The 12,217-nt window shown below is 48.5% G+C and overlaps 1 protein-coding gene across 1 annotated transcript in view; it reads left to right on the top strand.

Moving 5' to 3' along the window:
- ZFHX3 (zinc finger homeobox 3) overlaps positions 1–12,217 on the top strand; it is a 704,611-nt gene that overhangs the window by 595,487 nt on the left and 96,907 nt on the right. The window contains exon 8 of the mRNA XM_035024866.1: positions 11,671–11,902. Within this exon, the coding sequence (XP_034880757.1) occupies positions 11,671–11,902 (232 nt within the window). The remainder of the gene's footprint in view (positions 1–11,670; positions 11,903–12,217) is intronic.

The following is a 12,217-nucleotide window of genomic DNA, read 5'->3' as shown; positions in this document are numbered from 1 at the left end:
AAATGGGATTCCAGACTCTTGACTTTCCACCCCTTCTTCTGTAAGGGAACAACCGTTCTCAAGACCAAGACTTGATCTCAGAAACCAGTGTCGGCCGTGAGGTGTAGCAGTTTTGTTCTTGTCCATCTTCAGTTCCTGGCCCCTCCAATATGGCTGTCAGACTTCAGGATTCAGCCATGTCTTTGTTCTCTCCTGCTGGTTGGTGTTGGGACCCTCTGTGAGAGGCCCCCCTCGTGATCTGGAAATGGTGTTGAGGAGATGAGGGTGCTAATATTCAGTGACAACCAAGGGAGGCCAGCAGACGCCCAGAGATACTCCAGCCCTATGAGTGCTCCCAGTCTTTGAGCTCATGCCCATTGGAATGATTAATTGATGTCCTCCACTCTTTTGGACAATTAAGGAAAGCAGAAGAAGGAGGGAAAAGTCTTCAGTTAGACCTAATTTGGCACCATATTGTTTTCTGTTAATCTATTTTGTTTTCTGTCCGTCTGTCCCAAGGGACGGATGCCTTGCTGCTTGCTGAAGCATGCATAACTAATGTCCTCATTAAGGGCTGATCTGTTTATCAGGGCCATGCGAGGAAGCCAGCCTGCCAAACCTAGGCACAAGCTAGGGGCTGTTACCTCCCTCTGGGCCTTAGCCCCACCTCATTAAGCTGGTCCGGGCTATTGATTGGGAGCCTGTGTTTGGAAGAGTCTTACTTACTCCATGCATTATCTTGACAGATTGATCAGACCTGATTGAGAACCTCTTAAAGGAACGAACAGCTGTAATGGGAAAGTTGGACTCTGTCATCCGTTAGGATGATTCTGGGAGCAAGAAGAACAAGGCTGACATCTTGGAGCAATTGTATTTACAATTAACATGGCTGAAAACGATTGCCTCTATTGATCCCCCCTTCCTGCAATTACAGCCCCATTGTTTACATTCCAGCACTTCAGTTATAAAAAGGAAATTCAATAATTATTGCATTATTTAAAGTTAAAGTGCCACAGAGTTTGCTGGCTACGCTTGCTGGTTGATTTAACGTTCAGTAAAATCCATGCTGAGCTCTCCATCTTGAGGCCGAACAATATCGGCTTTTAATGAGACCTAAAAAGGGGGGGAAGGAGTGCAAAACCTGGTGCACTGGGTGTTTGTCTGGGTTATTTATGGGGGGAACCCGAGAGCAGGGCAGAGAAACCAGCCGTGTCATCGTTGGCAAAACTGTCTCCCCTCCGGCCACGTGGCTGTCCTCTTTGCAGCCGACCATCTCCTGGCCTCTTGGCTCAGACTCAGCTCGACTTCCTCAAAGAGCCATTTCTCTCTTCTCCCTCTCTTGGTCTCTTGTCCCCCTCCTGCCAGGGTCACCATCTTTTTCAGCCTTCAGCAAAATCCATGGAACTTAAGGAGAAAGGGTCAAATGCCTTAGTAGCCACGATGATCGACTGCAAAGGCATTTGTTGAGAGGGAATTTGTGTCCCCTGCCTTGTCACCTTCCCGTTGTCTCTTTCAAGGGAAAAATGAAGCAAAACCTGAAGCACCTCTTGGAAGAACTCAGCCCTGTGTGTGCTCACTGCCCCCCACACCCCGGTCCATCTCATGCTGGCTGCCTGTTGTCTCCTCTCATAATGAAGGTGATGAGGGTATTTGTCAGCAAGTCATGGGAGCTCAAGACAAGCCTCCAGGTTTGAGCGCCAAATTCGTGCTCTCAGCAGCAACAGCTAGAAAGTTCAAGAGCATGGGAGGAATTTTAAAGACCATTTTATTTTTCTCATACTTGGTTGAAATTCTTTCGTGGGCTCTGTTCCAGCCAGACATCTGGACAGGTGCGCTCAGCAGGACGCAGAGCTCATGAGGAAAAAGTGATGCCTCATGTTTCACCGTCAAGAGTCACGCTTTCAGCGACAGCCCCGGGAGATTTCAGAGTGCAGGTGCAGAAGGGGCGAGAGAGATGAATAGGGCCAGTTCCTACTTTTATGAAGTACATGGAGCATGCTAGTAGCAGAAAGCAGCTTCCGTGTGACTTTTCCACTGAAGAGGTGACTTCTTGTGTGCCGGCATCGTGTGCGTGATCTCTGTCTTGTGGTTTGCTAGAATCTGCAACACTCCTTGGGAAAAGGCGGGTACAGAGATTTTAGACTCTGGAAGTTTTTCTTCTTATGGGGTCTCTGTTCTGTGGCCATTGCTGTCCAGAGCAGTGGCTCTCGGAACGTGGTCCCAGACGAGCAGGCTCAGCGTCTCCGCGGAGGTTGTTAGAAATGCAGATTCTTGATCCCCACCCCAGAGCAGGTGAATCCAAAACCCTGGGGTGCCCTCCCCATCCTGGCATCACTCACCCTCAGGTGCTTCTGGTGCGCGCTCCAGTTAGAGAACCACTGAGCTAGAACACCGTCCGCATCATTAGCAACCACGCCCGCCGGGTTGTACCTGCCAATCAGGAGTGAGGAAGCAGAACCCGGACCCAGGGTAGAAAGATGATGGCTGGGCCAAATACTTGGGTAGTCCTTCACATCCTTGGAAGGATTTGCACATTTGTTTTCTCATGTGGTTTTGAAAATTGCCTCCGAGGAAGACAGGGCAAGTATAAACATCTTCATTTTACAGATGAAGTAACACACCTGTTTTGACCACCGGGCATGTGTTGTCTCTGCTGTGTTGACTGTCATGGGACTGGAGATCGAAATACACAGATCCTTCAGAGCGGATTTAGGGCATCAGGGAGGGGTCTGCGAGCCATTCCAGCTGGGTTCTCCGTCCTTCAGCTGGCCTTCACCTGGGATGTTGGCAGACATGATAAGGAACATGGTTCTGGATTTTCATTATGCCGACACCCTGATGGGCATATGGTTCTGGGGCAAGGACGTGGGCTTGAGGTGTGGTGTGGGTCCTGGCTGTGCCTGCATCAGCAGCATGACTTTGGGCAAGTGACTTAAAATAAAAATTAAGCACCTCTTACAAGGAAGAAGTTGGTCCTGTGTGTGTTCAGTATCCCCTCCATGTTATAATTTCTATATATCACAGTTTTCTTTATTGTCAGCTAGGGATTCCTCTTTGGGGTTGGGGGGGGGTTGTCCCAGGGAGTGTGGGGCTGACAGGGCTTGTTGTAAGGAGAGAAATGTCAAAGAGGTAAATTCAGTAGACCTTCATTTCTATTCCTAATCGCAAACCTTAACTCGTTTGAAAAGTAATGGTAAGACTAGCCTTATTATAAAGGCTAACTATGCATCAGGCACTGAATTAAGCACTTCCTATGAATTATCCATATCCTGCTGAATCCTCCCAGCAGTGCTCTGCCTAAGTTCTTTTATTGTCCCGGTATTGCATGTGAGTAAACGGAGACCCCACAGTGTATATAACTTGCCCTGGGTGGCACAGTTAGGGTTTTCCACTGGGCTGCTTCAGTCCGGAGTGCACCTTAAACCACCATTATTGGCAACATATTGGCGTGAAGTTGAAGGAGGACACCCTAGAGTGGCATGTAGATGGTGGCCCTTATTTTTATTTGGGATTTGATATCTGTGAGAACTGGAAAGTAGTGCTAGGGAAGAAATGCCTCATAATGAGTGGGGAAGGTTACTGTAACCAGTGTCTTATCCTAGTGAAGGGGTGATTTTCAGACCCTAGGAGCTTTTGGTAGATTCTGGAGGGCAGTCAGTTTGATGTTAGCCTTGTGGGACCCACTTTGTGATTTCACCCACCACATACCTACTTCAGCTTCTGAGCTCTGTGTGTAGATGCTCGTTTGACCCTCAGGGAAACTAGCCCTAATTTGGCTTACATACGACCTCATGCTCTGATGGGCCCCTTCCTTTGGGAGAACCCCTACATACCTGGTAAGCTCCCTCTCCTTTCTGGAGTTTCGCTAACAGAGGGGAATGAAATCTGTTATGGGAAGGCATCAGCATTCCACGAGAGACCATATTTGGATTTCTTGTTGTCAGTTTCCTTTGAGGATGTGCTGTACGTCTCTCAAGGAAATACTGGAATTGAGACTTCTGAATCAGGAGATGTCATTCAGGAAAGGGAAAAGATGCAGGGATGGGAAGTCTCGCCTTCGGCCTTGGAGCTCAGATACAGAGAGTGAACACTCATGGCTTGTCCAGGGCAAAAGGAGTCTGGCCTAGAAACCAGAAAATAGGTCAGAGTAACGTTAAATGGATTGATCTAAGGGAACATTTTTACTTCCTTTCACTTTCTCTTATAAATCATGGTTGGGGCTTGTATCTTATGGTGTCTGCAGGGCTCCGACAGTGAAATAGGACTAAATTAGCATGTGCCAAGGATGAGGGCATGAGTGGGTGAAAAGCCAACATTAAACAGAAAATACATATATATTTAGGTTGACCTTCTGGAAGCTTTCCTAGGAATGTGACGTTAAGTTTGAAACTGTAACACAACCACTGATTAAAAAATTAACTGCCTCCATTCCCGGTCGCATTGCACCTGCGACGATTTATTTTTTTTAAGCATCCAAGGTGAATACGGGTGTGGGGAATCTCATGTTCCAGAGCGCCCCTGCGGTCAGCGCCGTGGAGCTGGGTGGCTGTGGACTTGGCATCAAGCCCCAGCTTCCAGTCCTGTTTCTTCCATACTCCGTGAGACCTTGCGGGGAGTCACATGACCTCTCCGAGTTTTGGGTTTCTCCAAGGACAGGAGCCAAAGGCTACCTGCCTCATGGGGATGGGCTGTAAGGAGAAGAGAACAAGTCGCTGTGGGTGTCTTCTCAGCGCTAAGTGTCGTGAACGGGCACAGCACCCACTTACACCTTCCTTGTTTCATCTCACAATGTGGGGAGTTAGTAAACTAACTCTGGACTCTCATCTTCCCATTCCTGCTCACTGGAAGTGCTGAGGGTGGTTATAGTTCTTGCCCAGAGGGCAGAAGCTGGGGCCCCTGGCAGGCTGTGGTTTATAATTTCCCCTCCAGAGGCCTGATGTAAGAGTGGCCACCTCCATCCGGGACCTCCGTTTTATGGACTGGGGTACCCTTCCACCTGCCCTTGGCTGGATGCACTTCAGATGCACCTCAACAGGTGTCTTGGGGTTCCTTCTGCATGCCCGCTGTGGGGCTTCTTCTCTGCTCAGCAGAAGGCGGCTGGTAGCCCCTAGGGTAGCCCATTTGCTCGGAGGGGTGCCTGAGAGCTGCTTTGCCCCATGCATCACAGGGGTTCACTTGCCCGAGGAGTGGAGCTGCGTTGTGTGCATGGGAAAGTGTGAGGGGGTAGTGAGGGTGTGTTTATAGTAACAGGTGTTCCTCCCCCGAGGAAGTTTCATTATGAGTCCTGTGTGTTTTCACTTGTGAATGTGTGTGTGTGAGCGTACTTTGTCCATTTCTACTTTAAAGGGAAGGCTTTGACAAAACCTAATCAATATTTTGCATTCCATGCATGAAGAACCAGATGTTAGAAGTTTCCATCACTGGGGAGGAGGAAGGAGCGGGGCCCCACCAGATTTACAGAAATCAATGTTCTCTGACAGAAGTTGGTTAGTTTTCCTGGGAAACAAGTAACAGGAACACATTTTTTTGATTTTCACGATGAATTATTTTCTAACAAGAGCCCTCTTTTCCTCCCTTTGACTCCCAGTTGTTGGCCAGGGTGAACGAGCGCAACATATTAATGGGGTCGAATCCTACAAAGTAACGCGGGCTTCTTTTCTCTCCTTTCTTTTTTAATTATTAATTTGCTTTTTGCTCTTGGATTTACGTGCCAGGCTCATTATCGGAGGTGCTTCTTATTACAATGAGGGCTTTTCCTCTCTGAGCTCTCTCCTCCCCCACCCCCAACATGCCAGACCCAGAAGGGAAGATGGGGGGCATTAGATGTTTCCATGTCCGGGGCACAGGAGCATCACCTTGCAGCTAAATCCAGATGGGACAAGCATTTTAAAAGAGCTCCAGCAAGATCAGAAAGAGGTTCAGGAAGGGGTCCCTGAGCAATACGAGTGAGTCCACACTCCCTTGTTTTCAGTATAAAGTACTGGCCACCAGTGTGTGTGAGTCCAGTTCCAAGTTGCTCACGGTGAGGACAGTCTGTTACCTGCCACACGGAGGTAATTTGGAGAAGTTGGAGATGGTTGGGCTCTTCTCCTTCCATGAATGAGTCAAACTGGATACTTACTTCCTTCTTAGAGGTCAGTGTACTTCTTTGAGTCTTCAGAAAGTAAATCATATTGCCAAGTGTGAAAGTCTCTCTCTTTGGCAAGGACCGTATGTTTGCAGTTCATATACCCCAGTGTTTTGCGAGCACTTTTTAAACCAGCCGGTGACGTTGAGGAAAATCACGGGAACCCTTAGGCAGGTTCAAGGGGTCATAGGTCCCTGGCCCCAGTGAGTTGGGGTAGACCTCAATTGCCACCATTCTTTAGCTAAGTCGATTTTTCTTTCTTGATTTATTAGTTGGTCGTGCGTCTTCATCATTACGAGTTTGTGGATAGAGGGCAGTTTTTCTTGAGTAAGCCCATGATTTTCACGGGTCCAGCTGGTATAGTCTCACAAGGATATTCAAGCCAAAGGGATGCCCTCCTCACATCCCCTTGGCATGTCCTCCAAGTCACCAGTGTCACGGTCTTAATCATCTGCAGGTTAAGGCTCTGGGGTAGGGCGTGTTCTCTGTGTGTGTGTGTGTTAGCGCAGTGTGGGATGGGTTGCGGCACTTAGAAGGGAATCAGAACCAAACCTTGCCCACTGGGCATAGCAGCCGGTTTTCTTGGGGTCCATGTGAACCAAATCGTGCACGCCAGACAACACACTCGGGCACAGTTGAAGTCGTTGCTTTGTTTCCTTTTTCAAGCCGTACACCCAGCCTGATCGAGGTAAGCAGCTAAGAGTTTTGAATGCAGAGTTAAGAGAAGTGGAAAAAGGAAAGTAAAACCTGGGTCCCCCTCCCCAAGAATGGGAGGGCTCTGCAGTAGACGGGGAGAGGGCTGGGGAGTTGAGGATTTGTGTGGGAGAAAAATGTCCTGCCTGGCGAGAAGAGCAAGAACTCTGAAAGGAGGCAGCTCCTTTATTGAGTGTTCCACTGGGACTTGTGCCTTGGTGGATTCTTCATATATTACAGTGAATTTAATTAAATACATTGGGATCCCAATTGAGGGTATTCTAATTAGCTGGGTCAGGAACAAATTAGACTCTCTCCTTCTCCAGATGAAAACATCTACTCTCTTCTGCAGGGCAGGCATGTCCTTGGCTGACTGGCTTGCCCTGGTGGAGTCCTCACTGGCCTCTCCAGCCCCAGCGCCTCCCGCTGCTTCTGATGAGGCAGGTTCCCCGGGTGGAATCCTGGGGATAGAGCCAGTGCCACTTGGGAGGGAGAGGGCATCTGGCCAGCAGGTCGGGGCGTTGACCAGCTCAAGACCTGGGAAATGAGCACATGGTGTGGAGAAGGTCACAGAGGGCAGGACCCTAACTGCTAGCTTTGGGTCCCTGTTTGCTCCAGGCTGGACAGCTTGAGAGGTACTGAGTGAGAACTTATAAAATTTGGTTAAGAACAGGATCTTTGACACGCAGGTAGACTCAGGTTGTGAGCCTAATTTTGGGTTGGGGTGTAACCTTTATAAGCAGGTGTTTCCTGACAACCAAAAAATGGTTTATTCTGGATTTTTTTCCCTTTTTTTTTTTTTTTTTTAATGTGTTAAAGAATGAGCTTGGAGTTCAAAAGCCAGCTTGGAATTTTGAATTGAGCTTTTGTGCAAGCCTCTAAGAGAAGACACTAAATATTCCCTAGACCAGGATCAGAGGAGGAGGCCTTGGCTCTGTTCACCTCGTTTCCTCTACCATTTGTAGCGTGTGTCCATTTCCCTTCCAAAATGGCTCTCCAGTGGCCGACAGAAGAACTCCTCGTGGCATAAGAGATTGCCATTGGCCATCATGAGTGCGAGTGTAGAATGGTTTTGGAACGTTTTCATCCTACTATTTTTAAATCAGGAGTTCCCCAGTATGATGTTCATCACAATTCAGGATTTATATAGTTCTATTACCCAAGAGCCCATGGATTTAAGGACAAAAGACTTTTGACATCTCAACTCCCATCCAACTCTTTTTTGGCCTTGTTATCCTCACTTCTGGCTCAGAGATTGGAAACTCCAGCCATTTGGAAAGGAACCTTCATATCCATATTAAAATTTTATGTTTAAGATCCAGTGCCTTATTGCAAGGAAATCCTGTCTCACAGGAAGGTAATGGGAATTTGGGGGTGTAAAGCTCTAGTGATTCCTGTTCTGATTTCATAGTTGATAATATTACTGAAATCCCTTGATAATACTTATTGCTTTGGATTCCATGGCTGTTTTCTCTGTTATCTTGTATTTCATCAGTTGTTGTTGAAACTCTTAATAAATGTAATTCTTTTGGTTTCAGTGACCCAACACAATGGTATACATTTCCTTGTATGGGCTCTTGTAAAGTTTCCTGCTCCTTAATCCCAAGCCAAACCCTTGCTCCCAGGAATATCTTAGTCCACTTTCTGGCTTTTTTGGGGGGTACTTTGTGGAGAGGTCGGGGAGAATGAACATGGGCAAGCTCATCCTTTTCCTTTACATCTAGCCCACTAGACCCCCCTCTTCCCCAGGCTTGCAGCCTCAGGAAAACAGGGCTTTGGTGCATTCCACCCTCCCAAAATCCTCTGCAAGGAGCGTTGTCTCAGACCAGGCAAACAGAGGATAAACTGTTAAAAAAAAAAAAAAAAAAAAAAACCCGCTCAAATTTATTTCAAGAAAAGTAGCTTTTTTTTTAAATTATGTTAATCACCATACATTACATCATTAGTTTTTGATGTAGTGTTCCATGATTCATTGTTTGTGCATAACACCCTGTGCTCCATGCAGTATGTGCCCTCTTTAATACCCATCACCAGGCTAACCCATCCCCCCACCCCCTCCCGTCTAGAACCCTCAATTTGTTTTTCAGAGTCCATTGTCTCTCATGGTTCGTCTGCCCCACTGATTCCCCCCCTTCATTTCTCCCTTCCTACTATCTTCTTCTTCTTCTTCTTCTTTTTTAAACATATAATGTATTATTTGTTTCAGAGGTACAGGTCTGTGATTCATCAGTCTTACACAATTCACAGCGCTCACCCTAGCACATACCCCCCCAGTGTCCATCACCCAGCCACCCCATCCCTCCCACCCCCCACCACTCTAGCAACCCTCAGTTTGTTTCCTGAGATCAAGAATTCCTCATATCAGTGAGGTCATATGATACATGTCTTTCTCTGATTGACTTATTTCACTCACTCAGCATAACACCCTCCAGTTCCATCCACGTCCTTGCAAATGGCAAGATCTCATTCCTTTTGATGGCTGCATAATATTCCATTGTATATATACACCACCTCTTCTTTATCCATTCATCTGTCGATGGACATCTTGGCTCTTTCCACAGTTTGGCTGTTGTGGACATTGCTGCTATAAACATCGGGGTGCACGTGCCCCTTCAGGAAAAGTAGCTTTTTATTATCAGTCGTTATAGTTGCCTTACCAGTTAACATTGAGCTCGCTGGTTCTTCAGACCCCTTCTGGTTGTGAAATTCTTTTGGGGTGGCTGTTCCTGGTTGGGGTGTCACGTTGTTGCAAAGCTCTGCTCCTGAGTGTGTCACATCAGCCGTTTGGGGCTAAAGAAGGGATTGTTGTCTGTTGGTAACTATGAAGCCCTTCACATTTTTACCTATACCTTGGCCTCAGAGCAAGAGTTATTATGGATTGGTTTAGCCAGTTTACATGATGGAGAACCTGGGCCTCCTCCCTCCCCTCCCCCACAGTGATTTATCTGCGACATTGGTGCATTCGTATTTCCTCTTGCACTAAGGCTCAAACGTGCTTCTAGAATTTTCATACTTTTCCAGTGAACAAAATATACACCCATGAGCACCTGAGCTGCAGAGCTTTGTCATTTGATAGGAAGTGCTGGTAGGGCCTCTCTGTTTTTTTTTTTTTTTTTTTTAAGATTTTATTTTATTTATTTGACAGAGAGAGAGAGAGACAGCTAGAGAGGGAACACAAGCAGGGGGAGTGGGAGAGGGAGAAGCAGGCTCCCGGCCGAGCAGAGAGCCCGATGCGGAGCTCGATCCCAGGACCCTGGGATCGTGACCTGAGCCGAAGGCAGACGCTTAACGACTGAGCCACTCAGGTGCCCCGTCTCTCTGGTATTTTTAATATTGGATGGAGTGCAGGGCATTCTAACTGCTCTGCCTTCTCAGGGTCTCAAATTATAATCTGGATAAGAAGGCTGTCCAAGCAGGATGAGCAACAGTTTTCATGACGTGGGCCCTCAATGGGACAAACACAGGTCAGAAAGGAGAGGAACAACACAAATTATTTCCAAGGCATCTGTGCAGGTCCTTGGACCAGGCTCTGGGGTCTGGGGATGTGAGTGCAGAGAAAGCGGGTAATAACGTAAGCACATAAAACACATGATCTGAGTTTCCTCCTCCAAAAGGATTCTGCGGGATGGGAGACATTGGTTCTAGTTCTCTCTCTGTCTCCCACTAACTACCTGGGTTACCTTGGATCATTGACTTAAGTTTTCTGGAATTGTTTCCCCTGCTTTATGTGCAGCCGATGGAAAAATTCCCTCTTCTCCTAAAATGGGTCATTTGTAATGAAGGACATATCCTTTCTATACCAGGAGCATGTCCCTTCCCCAGCGGTTAGTGAAAAGGGCCCATAGCTTTCATCGTATTCTGAGGCAGAAAAAGTTTGTGGGTTTTGTCCTTGGATTATCTGAGTCTTCTCCTACACACGGAAGTCTGGGGTCCGCTGACTGTTTCCATGACCTCTCCTGTCCTTGCACCCCTCACTTTAATCCTGTGTGTGCCTGTTTTCTGCCAGCTTTGGGGCCTCCTTGTTCTGGAATCAGTACTGTACCTACACAAACACAAGAGAGGGTGTAATTTTGACCATCTGATGCACTACAGCCAAATGACCTTCAGATGTTGACAGGGAACCAGTCTGGAGAAGTTTATTTTTCTGTCATTTTTTTTTTTTATCCAAAGGAAAATCTAATTTTAGTTTCTCCTCATAGACTGTGGTTCTAAGTATAAAAACTTGACCTGTCATTCCTGTGAAAAAGCCAGACGGCAGCTTTGGCTTTGTGTTAGTGACCTGGGATTCGGTACAGGGAGGGTGACCCTTTGGCGGTCACCTAAGGCAGGGTTTGGCTAACTTTTTCGGCAAAGGGCTAGATAGTAATAGTTGAGGCTTTGTGGGACATGCTGTCTCTGTTGCAGCGACTCAAACTCTGGTGCTTTGAAAGCAGAGACTACGCAGATGCACGGAGGTGGCTGTGTTCGGTTAAAACTTCATTTACAAAAATAGGCAGCAGGTTGGATTTGGCCCGTGAGCCACTGTTTGCCGGCCCTCATCTAAATAAAGCAGGACGCTCTGGAGGGTGAGAGGGGGAACCTTTGATTATCGTGCCAGGAAGACCCGGGTGGCATGGGGAGGGTCCGATCCGTCAGCAGCAGCCCTGTGAAAAGCCACAGGGGCGGAGGGGGGCCCTGGGGGGACATGGGCACGAGAGTCCGCCGGCTGCTGGTCCTTGGAGGGAGGTACGCCGGCGGAAGCGGACCCACCCCTCCGAGGAGTCTCAGCACGGGGCTGCGGCCGGTCCGGGGCGGGCGCGTGGCGGTGGCGGTGGCGGTGGCGGTCTCCGAGGGGCTTACCCACGGCGTGTCCCTCTCCTCTGCCCTCACAGCACCTGCAGCAGCACGAGAGCGGAGTGGAGGGCGAGAACTGCTACTACCACTGCGTCCTGTGCAACTACTCCACCAAGGCCAAGCTCAACCTCATCCAGCATGTGCGCTCCATGAAGCACCAGCGCAGCGAGAGCCTGCGCAAGCTGCAGCGGCTGCAGAAGGGCCTTCCGGAGGAGGACGAGGACCTGGGGCAGATCTTCACCATCCGCAGGTGCCCCTCCACCGAGCCGGGTGAGTGGTCTCGCGGGCCCGGGAGGCCCGGGGTGGGGGGAGCCTGTGGCTGGCTGCTGCTGGTGCCCGCGTCCGTCCCCGACCTCACAGGGGACCCTTGTGTTCCGGAGGGAACATGGCGAGCATTCTTGCCCTTTTTTTTTTTTTTTAAACCAAAGGAACTCAGCACCGCCTTTCTTCAGGTGTCACGGGCTGCAGCCCAGGGAGCAGGACACCTGGACATGTTTTGTCCCCTGTCCCCCAGTTCCTCTGGTTCTAGAGTCCACACTCAGTGTGTTGCTTCAGAGGGACATAAGGCACATGCTAAATGATGTC

This window comes from Mirounga leonina, unplaced genomic scaffold, assembly GCF_011800145.1.
Source record: "Mirounga leonina isolate KUSES-001 unplaced genomic scaffold, KU_Mleo_1.0 Mir_180, whole genome shotgun sequence".
Classification (NCBI taxonomy): domain Eukaryota; kingdom Metazoa; phylum Chordata; class Mammalia; order Carnivora; family Phocidae; genus Mirounga; species Mirounga leonina.
The sequence above is the reverse complement of the archived record's forward strand: the minus strand, read 5'-3'. Positions and strand labels throughout refer to the sequence as shown.